At 40.7% G+C, this 15,821-nt stretch overlaps 1 protein-coding gene across 1 annotated transcript in view; it reads left to right on the top strand.

Moving 5' to 3' along the window:
• Window positions 1–15,821, top strand: part of nckap1 (NCK associated protein 1) — a 31,782-nt gene that overhangs the window by 11,014 nt on the left and 4,947 nt on the right. The window contains exons 2-22 of the mRNA XM_022748142.1: window positions 2,717–2,827; window positions 6,232–6,318; window positions 6,456–6,512; window positions 7,154–7,296; window positions 7,427–7,517; window positions 8,128–8,265; window positions 8,553–8,601; window positions 8,721–8,877; window positions 9,083–9,139; window positions 9,596–9,692; window positions 10,506–10,612; window positions 10,770–10,902; window positions 11,376–11,457; window positions 11,620–11,678; window positions 11,972–12,117; window positions 12,285–12,417; window positions 12,583–12,702; window positions 13,600–13,739; window positions 14,251–14,382; window positions 14,630–14,848; window positions 15,651–15,781. Coding sequence (XP_022603863.1) covers window positions 2,717–2,827; window positions 6,232–6,318; window positions 6,456–6,512; window positions 7,154–7,296; window positions 7,427–7,517; window positions 8,128–8,265; window positions 8,553–8,601; window positions 8,721–8,877; window positions 9,083–9,139; window positions 9,596–9,692; window positions 10,506–10,612; window positions 10,770–10,902; window positions 11,376–11,457; window positions 11,620–11,678; window positions 11,972–12,117; window positions 12,285–12,417; window positions 12,583–12,702; window positions 13,600–13,739; window positions 14,251–14,382; window positions 14,630–14,848; window positions 15,651–15,781 — 2,389 coding nt within the window. The remainder of the gene's footprint in view (window positions 1–2,716; window positions 2,828–6,231; window positions 6,319–6,455; window positions 6,513–7,153; window positions 7,297–7,426; window positions 7,518–8,127; window positions 8,266–8,552; window positions 8,602–8,720; window positions 8,878–9,082; window positions 9,140–9,595; window positions 9,693–10,505; window positions 10,613–10,769; window positions 10,903–11,375; window positions 11,458–11,619; window positions 11,679–11,971; window positions 12,118–12,284; window positions 12,418–12,582; window positions 12,703–13,599; window positions 13,740–14,250; window positions 14,383–14,629; window positions 14,849–15,650; window positions 15,782–15,821) is intronic.

The raw sequence follows: 15,821 nt of genomic DNA, 5'->3' as shown, positions 1-15,821 counted from the left end.
AAGTGTCCCAGTGTTTTGTGTTTGAGATCCTGCAGTAGTGGGTGTGTTTTCAGACCCAGCTCTACATGAGCTCAGCATGCCTGTTTCTGATGTTTCTGTGAGTGAACTGGCTGCAGCAACAGAATAAACAGACAAACTGAACTGGGTTTTGGCTAAGTAGTTAGCGTCATACATATTGTTTAGCTGATTTTGCTCGTGGAGTAGAATACCCTTTTTTCCTGTTAGCATTGTTTTTCTAGTGAATTAAACCTTTTTTACACTTGCAGCATTTCGCATCCATTGTTGAATTATAACGGATGCAAAGTGGGAGCAGGTGCTGATCAGTGTTTCTTTTTAAACTTGCAGTTAAACCAGCAACTTCCTCAAGAGTGGCTCTGATTTGATCCTGTCGTAGCTAATCTGTAAATTTAATGATGAAACTTTAAATCCTCTGTTACACTGATCTCTGTGGTTTCGAAGGTTTCCAAGTCTATTGCACCGACCACACCCATTGTCAGCCATGTGGTGTGTTGCACTTGATACCACAACGCAAAAATGCAAGTGTTTTGCAAAATGATAATCTCAACAAAAGCAGAATTTTCAGCCTGTGTTTCATCACGTTGTAATACCCAGGTAGTCAGTTTACCTCCTGTGCTTGTGTGAACTAGCATGTGTCGCTGTTTGTGGTTTCATTTTGCACTGGCTGACGCTGGAAGTATTTCAGCGCCATGCAAACTGAAATCCAGGTTTATGGTTGTGGTGCTGTTTCAAGCCTGTTGGTCCATTAGCTGTGATTTGTAATCGCGAGTAGAAACGTCACATTTTATAGCCTAGTTTTGTGTCCCAGAGAGCACTTTTGGTAACTTCGTGTTACTTATTTCTGGCTTTTCTAAATGTGTGCTTCCACTTTCTAAACTTAAACCTGAACCACGAGGAACTGAATCCTCAGAACGGTCGAAGGCACTGACCTCTTCTGGGATTGTTCCTCAGTGTTTGCAGCCAACAAACTTTTACATTCACTCTGTTTATGGCACATGCATGGACCACATCTTCCTCACCATTCACTACAACACTACCCATAATGCATGAGCGCTGTTGCTTCCTGCCAGAGTCAGGGCAGTCAGGCGAATACTGCAACTCCTGTAGAGGAACAGACGAGAATATTAATGAGAATAAAAAGGCAGTGAAATAATCAAAACGTTGGTGCTCTGCAGAAAATGAAGCTAATGTAGGTGCAGACGACAGGACACGTTCAGATAAAGAGCTTTCTCTTTGACCACTTATCTCTTTCCTCACTCTGCCATTTCTCGAGTCATTTATCAGTCGACCTCTGTGAGCCCCCTTTATTTAAGTTCTCCCTCTTTCCCGTTCTCTACCCTTGTTCTTCCTCTGTGCATTTATCTCTTTCTCTCTCTCTCTCTCTCTCTCTCTCTCTCTCTCTCTCTCTCTCTCTCTCTCTCTCTCTCTCTGTGTGCTCTGTTTCATTCAGTCCCTTCTTCACTCGACCCATCCATCACTCTGCCTGTCGTGCAGTGGCACTAACAAGTGATGGCTCAGAGACACAGTTTGAAACTGAAACCCTCTCATTACCTGGGACTCTCTCAGTGGTTCTCAGCCTGGCTGGGTCGTGGATAACTGATGCCACGACATTTGATGGTTGACATTAGCGCTGCAACTAACAATTATTCTTATTCTAATTCTTATTCTTATTTGACAATTATTTTCTTGATTAATTAAACATCACAACCCCAGGATCCCACGGTACTGTCATCAAATGTAATGTTTTATTTCACGAGCAGAACAAAACTCAGAGACAGTCAGTTTACTGAATATATACTATAAGACAAAGACAAACAGAAGTATCACAATTGAAAAGCTGGAATAATTAGATGTTTTATATTTCAATTAAGCAATCAATCAACTATCAAAATAGCGATTCCTTTTCTGTCTATCCACTAATCAATTAATTGACAAATTGTTGCAGCTCTAGTTGACATGTGTTTATTGTGAAAAGTTTTTGGTTGCTTAAAAAATCAATTTAAAACTTGAGGTGACCACCAGGGTCAGAATATGTAATCCAATCTGTAGATAAAGTATTATAAGTATTATTTGATAAAGGCATTTTATTCTATTCTATTTGTATTTGATATTAGCATTTGAGGACCTAGGCTCGGCTCTCTAATGTTTCTCCACAGCTCAGCAGCTGAGAACCACTGATCACTTCAGGCCCTTGCTGAGTCTTTTACAACAGTTGAACCTGGTTTATCCAAACATGAAAACCACAGACTTCCAAACTTAAATCAGCAAAGTGGAAACTTTCCCTGTTGTTTGTCCATAACCTCTCAATTCTCCTTGTTGACATGTGCATCTAAATGTCAAATTAGACTGCACAGGTCACTCCATCAAGCTTTGTGTGTGTTTGTTTTCATGTCTTGAAAACGCCTCCGGTCTGGAAACTTCACTAAATGTCAGTGGTGTCAGTATTTCATTCACCCCTCGGACCTCTCCCCATATCCTGGGCCGAGATAAACCAGTTTTCACTGTAAAGCACTAAATGTTTCCCTGGCGATGACCACACATCTCTAACATGCCTGACCATGAGGAAAGAAAATGTTAGAATAAAGGAAATAAAATCAGTCAGAAATGCTGAAATAAACAAATAAAGAGCCTAGGTGTGTGCTTAACCATATTTTTTGTTTTGACTTTCCTCACCTCTTCGTCTCCTCTTCCTTTCCAGGCATGCGGCGACCCCAAGGCTAAGCCCTCCTATCTCGTTGATAAGAACCTGGAGTCTGCGGTTAAATTTATCGTCAGGAAGTTCCCTGCTGTGGAGACACGCAATAATAACGTAAGTATGCCTGCATGTATGTCTGCAACGTGTTAGTGTTTGTACAGTTTAGAGAGGAAGAGAATGAGTGTCGGCTGTGAGTGATTTTTCTTGGCGATATCTTCAAATTTTAAAAAATAGGCCGTAGGTTTCTTTTTTTTTTACACCTAGTACCTGGAAGATTGTTGTATTTGACCTCAGCTACACTAAAAAGGTCTAAAGGGTTTATCTGAGCATGATGGAAAATGTATAGAAAAATAATTTGTACAACATACATGATATTATTTTAAGGTTGCAAATTACACAATAGATATTGTCAGGATGTCATGTAATGTCAGGATGTTTGTGTGGGATTCAGTTGAGGGCTGCAACTAATGATTATTTTCATTATAGATGAATCTCTTGATCATTTTCTTGATTGATCATTAATCTTTTAGTCTTTTAAAACTTCAGAAAACGGGAAAAAACATCCATTACTGTATCCTACACCACAGGGCAACGTCATTATGTTGCTTGTTTTGTCCGACCAGCCGTCTAAAACCTAAATAAATCACTTTATTATAATGTAAGACCAGGAAAAACAACAAGTCCTCACAGTTAAGAAGCTGGAACCGTTAAATCTTGGGCATTTCTTTTCTTGAGAAAATTACTTAAACAATAAATCAACAATCAAAGTGGTTTTCAGTTAATTTCCTTTTGACTGACGGATCAATTAATCAATTAATCTTTCCCGTTTTGATTCAGTTAACAAAATATGTTCTGTAATTGCTGTATAACTTGGCAGTGGAAAATGTAAAAACAACAGCAGCTACTAATCAATCACAATATTTAGTATTATTCAGTTAAGTGATCAATCATGTTAAATGTGACAAAGAACCCAAAGTGATGCCTTAACATTTAATTAGCCTCACTAACTGAAATACTTAAAATATATAATTTATATAGAGCAGAAGAAACTTTTCTCATCTCTGGAGCTCTTACCTGCAAGTGTTTGACAGAAATGTTAATTAACTGATCGAATCACATCAAAACACTTCACTGCCAGATCATCTTTTTTGAAGAGTTAGATTCATTAGTATTTCCTGTTCAGTTTTTATTTCTGTGCACAGATAAACATGTGCACCACTGTTTGCTGTCCTTGGACAGTTTTGACATCTTTTTATAAGTGAATGCTTTTAACAAAACTGTGATTGTAGTTTTGAGTGTGTGTTGGTGTGTGTGTGTGTGTGTGTGTGTGTGTCCAGGTAGAAAGAGTGAACTAAACGGAGTCATTGCTCATCAAATGTTTCTTTCAGCTTTACTTGTTAGCTTAGCTCGAAGCTTCTGTGTTTATGTGAAACTGTCATTTAGCAAACAGCTCTGTGTGTGTGTGTGTGTGTGTGTGTGTGTGTGTGTGTGTGTGTGTGTGTGTGTGTGTGTGTGTGTGTGCGTGTGCGGGTGTGCGTGTGCGTGTGTGTGTGTCTGTCTTTCATATAACAGAGATATCTGTGTGTGTGTGTGTGTGTGTGTGTGTGCGTGTGTGTGTGTGTGTGTGTGTGTGTGTGTGTGTGTGTGTGTGTGTTTGTGTGTTTGTGTCTAGCTAACTGCTTTATTCAGTGTAACTGTGCAGAAATTGTCTCTTACGTTGTTTTCTGCTTTGTTTCTGTGTTTGTTTGTGTTCTGCATGCTAAACTTGGCTTATTCCGGACTTGTGCTTTTTGGTAAGTTTTTGTATCTAAGTTTCTGTAACTTTTTGTATTTTAGTTCACGTACTTAAGTTTTGCAATAATGTAATTTTTTGTACCTGTTTTTTAAGCTGTGTTTGGAGTGTGTTTTGCTTTGCTCTGCCTCCTCCTCTCTCTCCTCTCTGCTGGCAGCGTTTTTACTTTTCTTTCCTTCATCCTCTGAGTGACTGTGTGGCTGGTTAACGACCAGGTTTTTGCCGGCTGGCTGGTTGGTTAGCTGGCTTGATGACCAACTGGCTGGCTGTTTGAATAACTAGCTGCCTGCCCGCACTAAGGAGTATTTGAAAGAGTGGATACACTAATCTGCTGTGTCTGTCAGTTGACTGTATTTCTGACCATTGTCTGGACATCTCTGCCTCTGTCAGTGAGCAGTGACAAAATCCACCGTACAGGCGAATTGGCCACTACAAAAATGGGTTAACCACCAGGTAACAAAGGCTTCAACTCCTTGGTGCAGCAGCAGTGTCACACACTTCTTCTACACTTGTCATTTCTTACACTTTTTTCCACTTTAGTGGGTAGACTAGCTCTGGTTCAGGCTGCAGTTCTGCTTTTGGGCTGGGTTTGATTTACATGCAGTATGCCTCTGTCATGTAAACAGAAACTGCTTTCACATTGCTTATTTGACTTATGTACATATTGTAGCCTGGTAAAAGACTGATGTGACAGTCTTTTAGAGCAAGAAGAAAGCACAGAATCCTCTTCTGAACTTCTCTAGATATCAACAAGCGCAGAAAGAGGTTTTGCCTTTTGGTGCTTTCACTGAATTTCTCATCTCACTTCTTTCTTTGAATTCTAACCTTGAAAAACATATTCAGGACACCGGTGGGTGGACCGTTTCGCTTTGCTTTGATAGTCAGATTTTACTTTGGTCAAGCATTTTTATTCTTTTTGCACAATTCTTTGCAGCTGGGACATTAAACTTCAAACACAAGCTGCTTGGAAGCTGGGAAAAAAAAAAAAAAGAAATCAAATAAGCAAATGAAAAAAGAAATCTTAATTAAACATAACTGAAGAATGTCACTGCATTTATGCCACATGGACAATATTCACATACACATGACGGAAATGTTTTACCAAAGTAAAGCGACTGCATATTTGAGTTTTTAAAATGGGATCTGTGTGTCTCCCAGTTTGTGTTAATGAAAGAAAAGTTTTCCTAGCTCCACGGTCAATGAATTATTCAGTGACAGCCAGTTTGTCAGTTTGGTGTTAATTCAGTCAAAATTAAAGAGAAACTCTCATTCATTTGAACCAGACATGATGAACTCTATTGATCCCTGAAGGGAAACTTAGTAATTGGACATTTTTAGACCAGATGAATGACAGATATCCAGATATGTCTCACTCCATTTTTTAAGAAATGTAACGTGAGGGGGGAAAAAAAAAAAAAACTTAGTGGGTTGAACGCAGCCTGAGTTTATTTGAGAAGACTCGTGAGGTGAAAAAAATCTTTTGAGTTAGTAAATTTGACACAGCAGTTGTTAATTAGTTGAATATTTATTTAGTCATTGTAACATACATATGAAGCGTTTCTGCTACAGAATCAAACCAGACTGAGGGAGGACAGTCATTGGGCGGAGGAGCCTCATTTTTAGGACAAAAACTTTCCTACAGAAAACAAAAAGAGAAATAAAGGAAATGACAAGAGGCTGTGTTTGTCACACACTTATACTCTGACGTGGGGTTTTACAGCAACAGCTGGCTCAGCTGCAGAAGGAGAAGTCAGAGATCCTGAAGAACCTGGCTCTCTACTATTTCACCTTTGTAGATGTCATGGAATTCAAGGTAAGAAAACACACACACACACACACACACACACACACACACACACACACACACACACACACACACACACTGACAGTTTACTGTGAAGGAATTTATGCTGCTGAATCTAATGAATGTTTTTGATGTGGACTCAACAGGACCATGTGTGTGAGCTGCTGAACACTATCGACGCCTGCCAGGTCTTCTTTGATATTGTAAGTACAATACCCAAACACACTCAGTGTCCATATTATTAGGTACATCTGTACAATCTGATGCGATCCAATACGAAAGCTCAGCCATAAATCCTGCCTTTACTAAGATAATAATGTTGACGCTGTCAATTTAATTATATGTTAATGACTGAGGTTGCAGTGTTTCTAATGATTTAGCTGCAACATTTACAAACAGGAGGAAGGAAAAGAATATTAGAAACATATATTTATAATGCAGCCCATTACAACACCAGCACTAAACATTACAATGTAAAATTTGTGGCCGATCTGTTGTACTGGATTGGATGAAGTTGTAGCCAGGAGTGTGTTTCAACCAGTTTGTTGCTCCTCTTTAAGAACACCTTGTCACCTCATTACAAGTAAAGAGGTTTGCCAAGATTAATACAAAAAAATGTTTTTATCCAAAAAGAACAAAATGACAAACTTGGTATTAAAGAGTTTTGTTGTAGCCATAAAAGAAATACTTCATATTCCCTTGTTCCTAATCTTTGCAATGCTTGATGCTGGTTACCTGTAATGTTAACCCACAACAGTGTAAAGGTAAATACAGGTTGACCCGTGATTTAAAAAAATGGCTTATTGTTTGTTTGTTTGTTTTTTGTTTGTTTGTTTCCTGCCAGACGGTGAACTTTGACCTGACCAGGAACTACCTGGACCTGGTGGTGACTTACACCACTCTGATGATAATACTGTCTCGCATAGAGGAGAGGAAAGCCATCATAGGACTGTACAACTACGCCCACGAGATGACACATGGAGCCAGGTGAATAAAACACACGGGCGCAGAGGTGTTTGCTCAGTGTACACGCAAATAAAAACAAGTGTGGCTTAGTAAATCGCTCTTAATGCCTACGAGAAATTGTTAACTCTGTACCGCACTGCGTGTGTTGCAGCGACCGGGAGTACCCCAGGTTGGGCCAGATGATTGTGGATTATGAAAACCCTTTGAAGAAGATGATGGAGGAGTTTGTTCCACACGGAAAGGTAGGAGAAGCAGAACTGTGCTGGTGTTAATTAAGCAGTTTTAATATTCAATGTTAAATATGCAGTGTGCAAACAAAACAAAACATTGGACTTTTTGGGGGGATTTTTTTCTTCATTGTTTTTACACATCCCCCTTCCTCTGTTAACACAGACTGTCTCATTAAAATAGCACAGAGTAAACTTCTAAAGTAGCTCTGCATGTTTACAGTCTGATGTCCCATGTGTGCAACAGATATGATCTTGTTAAAAAAAAAAAAAATTGAGGCACAGTTGCCATGGCAGCCCAAGTGCCACGTTTAGCTCAGTCATTTCCTGCTCTTCATCTGGGGGCTGAAATATCAACTGAAATATACAATCTTACAACGTAAGATTAAAAGGTAAAAACCTTAATTCCACTGAAACAATACTGCAGCAGTTGTTGCTTTGATAACTTCGCAAATGAAGTTGGATCATGTTGCATGACAGGGACGTATGCTGAGGAGTTTTCACGCAGCGCAAGTGATGCATGCTTTTTTTTTTATTTTAATTTATTTATTTTTATTCATCTTTCAAGTGTATTTCTGTTGGACCTCTTTCATCTCTCTCTCCTCCTGTCTCTCCTCTCCTGCAGTCGCTGTCAGATGCGCTGATCAGTCTTCAGATGGTCTACCCCAGGAGGAATCTGTCCGCTGACCAATGGAGGAACGCCCAGCTGCTCTCTCTCATCTCTGCCCCCTCCACCATGCTCAACCCCGCTCAGTCAGACACTGTTAGTGCGACGACTGCATTGAAATTATTCATGAATTATTTAGTCTAAGAAGGCGTTTTAAATGTTTCATTCATCAGGAAATTGTTTTGATGTTAAATTGTCTTACTTACTCAGATTTTTAATTAATGCACCCGCACCTGCATAATGCTTGTGCTTGATGCTATAGCTCTGCTTCTCTATGCAAATAGTTCAACTGGAAAAGCTTAAAAGCAGCTGCAGCATCACGTCCCGATGTTCTGATCCTTCCTGTCTTTTCCCTCACTCTCTTCTCGTGTCTCCGTCTTCAGATGCCGTGTGAATATCTGTCACTGGACACGATGGAGAAGTGGATTGTTTGTGAGTTGCTGCAGAAAACTTTTTGTCCTTCATCTGAATGGATTTCCAGTTGATCAAATGGCTTCTGTCTTCACTTATTCACCCGTCTGTCTGTGGTCTCTCTCTCTCTCTCTCTCCAGTTGGTTTCATCCTGTGTCATGCAGTGCTGAACAGCGACGCAGCAGCGTTGTCTCTGTGGAAGTTGGCTCTGCAAAGCTCCACCTGCCTCTGCCTGTTCAGGGATGAAGTCTTCCACATCCACAAGGCCGCAGAGGATCTGTTTGTGAACATCAGAGGGTAAGAGCGTCGACCTGTGTGGATACAGACCAACACAAACAAGTGCTCAAATGTTTTTAGTTTGCAGCATTTTACAGGTTTTCTTAGTTGAATATCTTGAGTGTTGGTCAGAATTTAAATTTGAAGATTTGGGCTTGTGAGCTTTGTATTTTTCTGCCGCTCTTTGAACGCACCCTTTCTTCTTGTGTTTTTTTTTTTCATCCAGGTACAACAAACGCATCAACGACATCAGAGAGTGCAAAGAGCAGGCCCTGTCTCACGCGTACGGACATAATCTAATCCCTTCATCATATCCCAACTGGAATTTTCATCCCATCTTTTATCGCTTTAATTCAGCGCCCAGATTTCTAGTTTTCTGAATTTATTTTCCTGCTTTCCTTTTTTAACCGTCTTTTTATCTTTGCTTCTACCTTCATGTGTCTCTCTCTCAGGGAGGCTCACACAGACAGTTCACCTTCTCCCTCCCTTTATCCCTCATTCAGTTTTTTTTTCCCTGTGTTATCCTCCCCTCTTTGTCTCCCCCTCCGTCTCATCTCTGCTTTTATCCTCATTACTTATTCCATCTTCCCCTTTCATCTTCTTTCTCATCCCTCTGCCGTCACTGTTTTGTCCTCTTGTCTCTTGATTGTCCTGAAAGTGTCAAAATACCATTTAATCTTTCAGTTTGTGTGTTTTGATGCTCGGCTCTGACTCCCTCCGTCTGCCTGGCTCTCTGCAGGGGCTCCATGCACAGAGAGAGACGCAAGTTCCTCAGATCAGCTCTGAAGGAGTTGGCTACTGTTTTAGCCGATCAGCCTGGACTGCTGGGTCCTAAGGTAATACAAAGTACCATCTTAAGCAGTAAAATACCACCTTAAATAATGCCAATTAGTGAGTTTATTGACTTAAATATCGCAATACAAAAAACTTAATATGATCAGATCTGAACACACAAGTGTTTCAGTTCAGCTGTAAAGGAGATGCTGTTATGGCTGAAAAGCTTTGATTATTGTGACCTAATATATCAAATAAAACCACCTTAAAACACTATCATATGCCACCTTAAGTAGGTTTGGCTCCCAAGGAGTTGGCTACTGTTTTAACTGACCCACACTTAAGTAATACATCCATTTCCCTTTTATTAAAACATTGTTTCAACAATAGATGCAAACAGCATAAACTGATTAAGACAACTAGCACATGCTGCAGAAGAGAATCCACTTTAATACCACCTTTTAAACATGAAAGATTTCAATTTAAATTCCCCGTATATTTTGACTCCTCTCTCTTCTGTGGTGAATATGACTTATAACGCCGTTTTTAAAACACTGAAATACCACCTTAAATAATGCTACATATATTTCACAGCTTATTAGAACAGTAGAATTTTACCACCTTAAAAAGCCCTGTTAATTTCTTTGGCCCGATGGAGACTTTCATAAATCTATAACAGAATATCACTGCGAAGCCAGACTCACTCTGTAAACATTTTGCATATGTGGCTCAGAGACCGTGAGGATGCAGCTGCTGCCAACTGCTCTTGGTAATTTATCTGAGAATTATTTATCTTGTGGGAGGTTGTTCCCTCTCTTTAAATCTCTCTCTCTCTCTCTCTCCTTCCTTCCATGTTTCTCTGTTTCTCCTGCTAGGCGTTATTTGTGTTCATGGCCTTGTCCTTTGCCCGGGACGAGATCATCTGGCTGCTTCGACACGCAGACAACATCCAGAAGAAAAGCACAGACGACTTCATAGACAAGTACGTGCACATACACTCCTGAATGAACATACGCATTGATGGAGCAAGTGCAGGTTCACACCTGTATGAATGCGGTCACTGCTTCCTTCGCTTGTGTTGTACTCGGCTGCTCGTGTTGCTCCAGTCGTCAGTTTGTTTGTGTGTGTGTGTTTTACAGACACATAGCAGAGTTGATCTTCTACATGGAGGAGCTCAGAGCTCATGTCAGGAAGTACGGCCCCGTGATGCAGCGATACTACGTCCAGTACCTTTCTGGCTTCGATGCCGTGGTGCTGAATGAACTGGTGCAGGTATGAACGCACGTGCGCGCACACACACACACACACACACACACACACACACACACACACACACGGCTCCAAACACCACCAAAGATAAAATACAATACAGCCTTATTTTTCACCTTCTGGAGATTTGTAATGGAGACGAAAGTAAAGTAGTTAATAAGGATATTTTAAAAACGATGAACAGACTTTCTGACTGTGCTAGAAATGATGTATTTAAATTAAAAAAAGCAGCTGTCTGAAATGCAGTGTTGTAATGCAATGTAAATGTGTTTTTGATCATTGCTTCACTGGCTTTATTAAGCATCATTGTCACTGTCAATAAAGCTAGGTTGATGGTTAAAGTCTGCCTTGATGCTGTATCAGTAATGTTTTTGTCACTGGCTGAAAGCTGAACCTGTAAGACTGTAATAATAAACATTTTCCCACTCTGCATATTTCTTTAACCTTTTATCTTTTCCCCTGTCTTTGTCTAATAGAACCTGTCTGTGTGTCCAGAGGATGAGTCTATAATCATGTCTTCATTTGTCAACACTATGACGTCTCTCAGTGTGAAACAAGGTAAACCATTACTTTATACTGTCAAAACCTAGAGGAGGAGAAGCTGCGACAACAGCACTGAGAGCACTCGTGGTACCGGCTCTGTATTTGTCACCAGAATCTTGTGTGGTCTTCAGTCCGGATGTTTTAATGTGTGTGAATTGTCACACTTTTGTGTTCCAGTGGAGGATGGAGAGGTGTTTGACTTCAGAGGCATGAGGCTGGACTGGTTCAGACTGCAGGTGTGTGCACACACACCTAGAGCTTGAACACATTTAGAAACACATTTAGAAACACATTTCTAAAGGTCAGAAGTTCTGCCGGTGCAACGTGGTTTCCAGGACGACTGAAACACATTTTTCACAGTATTTTTCACTGCACATCTTTGTGTTTTACTGTTTCATGGGGGGGAAAATAAAATACACTCCCGTAGAGTAACTCAAAGTAATTCAAAACCTCAAGTTAAAAGAACATTGTATTTTGTCACAGAGTTTTACCACCTGTACCTGAACGCTCCATCTGTTCCCCTCTGTAGGCCTACACAAGTGTCTCTAAGGCCAGTCTCGGTATCGCCGATCACAAGGAGCTCGGGAAAATGATGAACACCATCATCTTCCACACAAAGATGGTGGATTCTCTGGTGGAGATGCTGGTGGAGACGTCAGATCTGTCCATTTTCTGGTGAGACACACACACACATTATAACACACACACACACATACACACACTAACCCATACATGTAAACAGAAGTAGCAGGATGAACTTAAAACAATTTTTTTACGTTAGGTAAATAATATGAGGTGGGTATCCTTCGTGTGTGTGTGTGTGTGTGTGTGTGTGTGTGTAGCTTCTACAGCCGTGCATTTGAGAAGATGTTCCAGCAGTGCCTGGAGCTTCCCTCCCAGAGCCGACACTCCATCTGCTTCCCTCTGCTCTGCACACACTTCATGTCCTGCACACACGAGCTCTGCCCCGAGGAGGTAAAAATACACATAATTTACATTTCTGACACACACACACTAATAGATTGATTATGGTGGTTACCACACATAAAGACACTGCACACATAGTGACGATGACGACATCAATATTTATCCTTTACTTGTGTCCTTGTGTTTTTGTTTTTGTTTTTGTTTGCTCCGCAGCGTCACCACATAGGGGATCGAAGCCTGTCGTTGTGTAACATGTTTCTGGATGAGATGGCCAAACAGGCCAGAAACCTGATCACTGACATCTGCACTGAACAATGTACACTCAGCGACCAGGTGGGAGCACACACACACACACACACACACACACACACACACACACACACACACACACACAGAAAAGGCAGATGATGTGAAGGAATAGTTAGATATTTTTAGGGAAATCCACTTATTTGATTTCTTGCTGAGAGTTAGAGGAGAAGCTCAATACCGCTCTCATTTCTATACGGCGCACACAAGGCTGCAGCCGGTTAGCTTAGCTTAGCTTAGCTTAGCTTTGCATAAAGACTGGAAGCAGCTGGCCTGGCTCAGCTCCTCTAAAGCTCACCAATTAACACATTATATCTCATTTGTTTAATCTGTAAAAAAAAACAAAAACAAATAACAAAGCGTAAAATCCACAATTCACTGTTTTACATGGGGTTGTGTGCTGCACCAGTGGAGACGCATCCAAGAGTGGTATTGATCAGAAATGAGAGTGGTATCAATATTCTCATCTGACTCTCTGCCAGAAAGAGAATGAGGGCATTTCCCAAAAACATGGAACTATTCCTTTTAAGAATGAGAAAATGAAGGAGCACAGACTGTGAGAACTTTTGTGTCTTGATCCGGAAGCAGCTGGTTCATAAAGACCGAAAGTTTTCTCAACATATCCTTTTAAAAATAAAGTCCCACAAACAAATTCTCTGATGTGATGAGATTTGACACAGCAGCAAGCCAGAAACAAACAGACTTTTATATGCCCATTACATGCTGTCACAATAATGCTGTGAGTCCTTTGCTGATGCTTGTCATTGAAAGCTGCTTAGATTCATCTTTATCTGTTCACTGGTTTCACTTCTTACTTTATATAAAAACAGCCAGGCAGCTAATAACCCGTCTCTTTGTTTCTTTCCTTCTCTTTCCACCTGTCTCTGTCTCTTCTTCTACCCGTCTCTCTCTCTCTCTCTCTAGCTGCTTCCCAAGCACTGTGCGAAAACCATCAGCCAGGCCGTGAACAAGAAGAGCAAGAAGGCGACGGGGAAGAAAGGCGAGCCGGAGAGGGAGAAACCGGGAGTGGAGAGCATGAGGAAGAACAGACTACTGGTCACCAAGTCAGTAACCAAAGACAGAAGATTTAACCATCTTGATCTGTTCCTGATTCATTTTCACTCTTTTTGTCTCTTTGTCTCTCTGTATTAATTAGTCATTGCTACTGTTTCTGTCATAGTTATTAATAATGGATTAATAACCTTGTTTTTATTGTCGGTTTGAATTCCCATTAACACCATTAAACACGGCTCTTTTGTTCATGCAGTAGTAACGAGAACAGCTGCTGACGCTCGTGTAAACAGTTCAAATTGTTGCTGTATCGTTTGTACATATTGAGTCACGCTGTTGTTGTTTCGCACGTCTCCGGTGTCACCCTCATGTCCCCCGTGTGTTCACAGTGGTTTCTGTCACTTATATATTTCTATACCTCCTCCGTTTCCAGTGTTTTCTTTATGTTTCTCTACTTTATTCTGTTGCTGTAAAGACTCACTTTGTCCACACAGATCATTAAAAGTTTCATCATATCCTGCTGAGTCTGTTTTGACCTTTTTGTTTATTTTTTTCCTCTTCCAGTCTGGATAAACTCCACACAGCGTTATCTGAACTCTGCTTCTCCATCAACTACGTTCCCAACTTGGTGGTCTGGGAGCACACTTTCACACCGAGAGAGTACCTCACCTCACACCTGGAGATCCGATTTACCAAGTAAACACGCACACACCCTTTTATTTTTCAGTTTAGGTGCAGCGTCTACCTTTTTTTTTTTTTAATGAATTAGATACTAGACATTTAGCTATCAACGAATAGAAGAAGCATCAATTCCTGGAGCATCATCCTTACAGACGGTCATCAGGAGTTTAAAATGTAGTTTTAGTCAGTTCTTTGCTCTTACCAGTTTGTGTGTTCTGCTGAACTGACCTTGTTAAATCTCTGACTGTCCCTCTGTCGCCAGGTCCATAGTGGGGATGACTATGTACAACCAGGCTACTCAGGAGATAGCCAAGCCCAGTGAGCTGCTGACCAGCGTACGGGCCTACATGACCGTGCTGCAGTCCATAGAGAACTACGTCACCATCGACATCACCCGGGTCTTCAACAACGTGCTCCTGCAGCAGACGCAGCACCTGGACAGCCACGGTGAACCCACCATCACCAGTCTGTACACAAACTGGTACGTTCTCCTTAAACCTGCGTTTAAACCTGCAAGAATATGCAATAATCCAAAGCAGAGGAATCCCCAAAACCATCATGACTTCAAATGATTGAACCAGAAAAGGAAAACGGTTTGAATGTTTTTCTTCGAGCTGGAAGAGATGATGCATTTAGACTGTAATTGTACAGTCTCTAATCTAACACTATAGAATCTCTCAAACAGCTTTTTCTTGGAGCCTGTGTTCACAGATTTCCAGTTGCGAGAAAACTCTTTTTTATTATAACCATTGACAAAACGTCTGATTTTTATTGCTCTGCAGAGGGAAATGGCTTTTAACATTACAGGGTTTTAGTTTGTCCCTGCAGGAAATTGCTACAGCACAAACAACTAAATGTCAGACTTTGCTATTTTGGGCACAGAACCTGCAGGATAGTTGTTGTTGTTGGTTTAAAGTTCAGGACTTGTTTTTGGATATTGTTTATTTCTCTCTTTGATTTGGGGGGGAAAGGTTCAGGAGAGGAAGTTAAATGTTCCATTTAAAACAAACAAACAAACAAACATAACCAAAACAATGGAAACTGGTGCATCAGTGTATTAAGGAGCCCATTGCTGACTTTAGTTTTCTGATGATGGGATTTGCTTTTTACATAAAAGCCTCCTACAGACGGATTAAAATCCTATTTAGCAACACAATCACAGTTATTTCTGAAGTAAATGTGGTTTTAAATTTTAAAAGAAACAGTGATGCTCCTGCTAAAGAAGGATAGATTAAAACATGTAACCCATACTCAGCAAGTATTCTGCGTGTTTGTGTGTTTAGGTACTTGGAGACGCTGCTCCGTCAGGTCAGTAACGGACACATCGCCTACTTCCCCGCCATGAAGGCCTTCGTCAACCTGCCCACCGAGAACGAACTGACTTTCAACGCTGAGGAATACTCCGACATCTCTGGTACAAACACACGAGCGGGTTGTTCACAATCTCACTGTCT

This window comes from Seriola dumerili, unplaced genomic scaffold (genome assembly GCF_002260705.1).
Source record: "Seriola dumerili isolate Sdu_G_001 unplaced genomic scaffold, Sdu_1.0 BDQW01000120.1, whole genome shotgun sequence".
NCBI classification, from domain to species: domain Eukaryota; kingdom Metazoa; phylum Chordata; class Actinopteri; order Carangiformes; family Carangidae; genus Seriola; species Seriola dumerili.
This window is presented reverse-complemented; position numbering and strand designations above follow the sequence as displayed.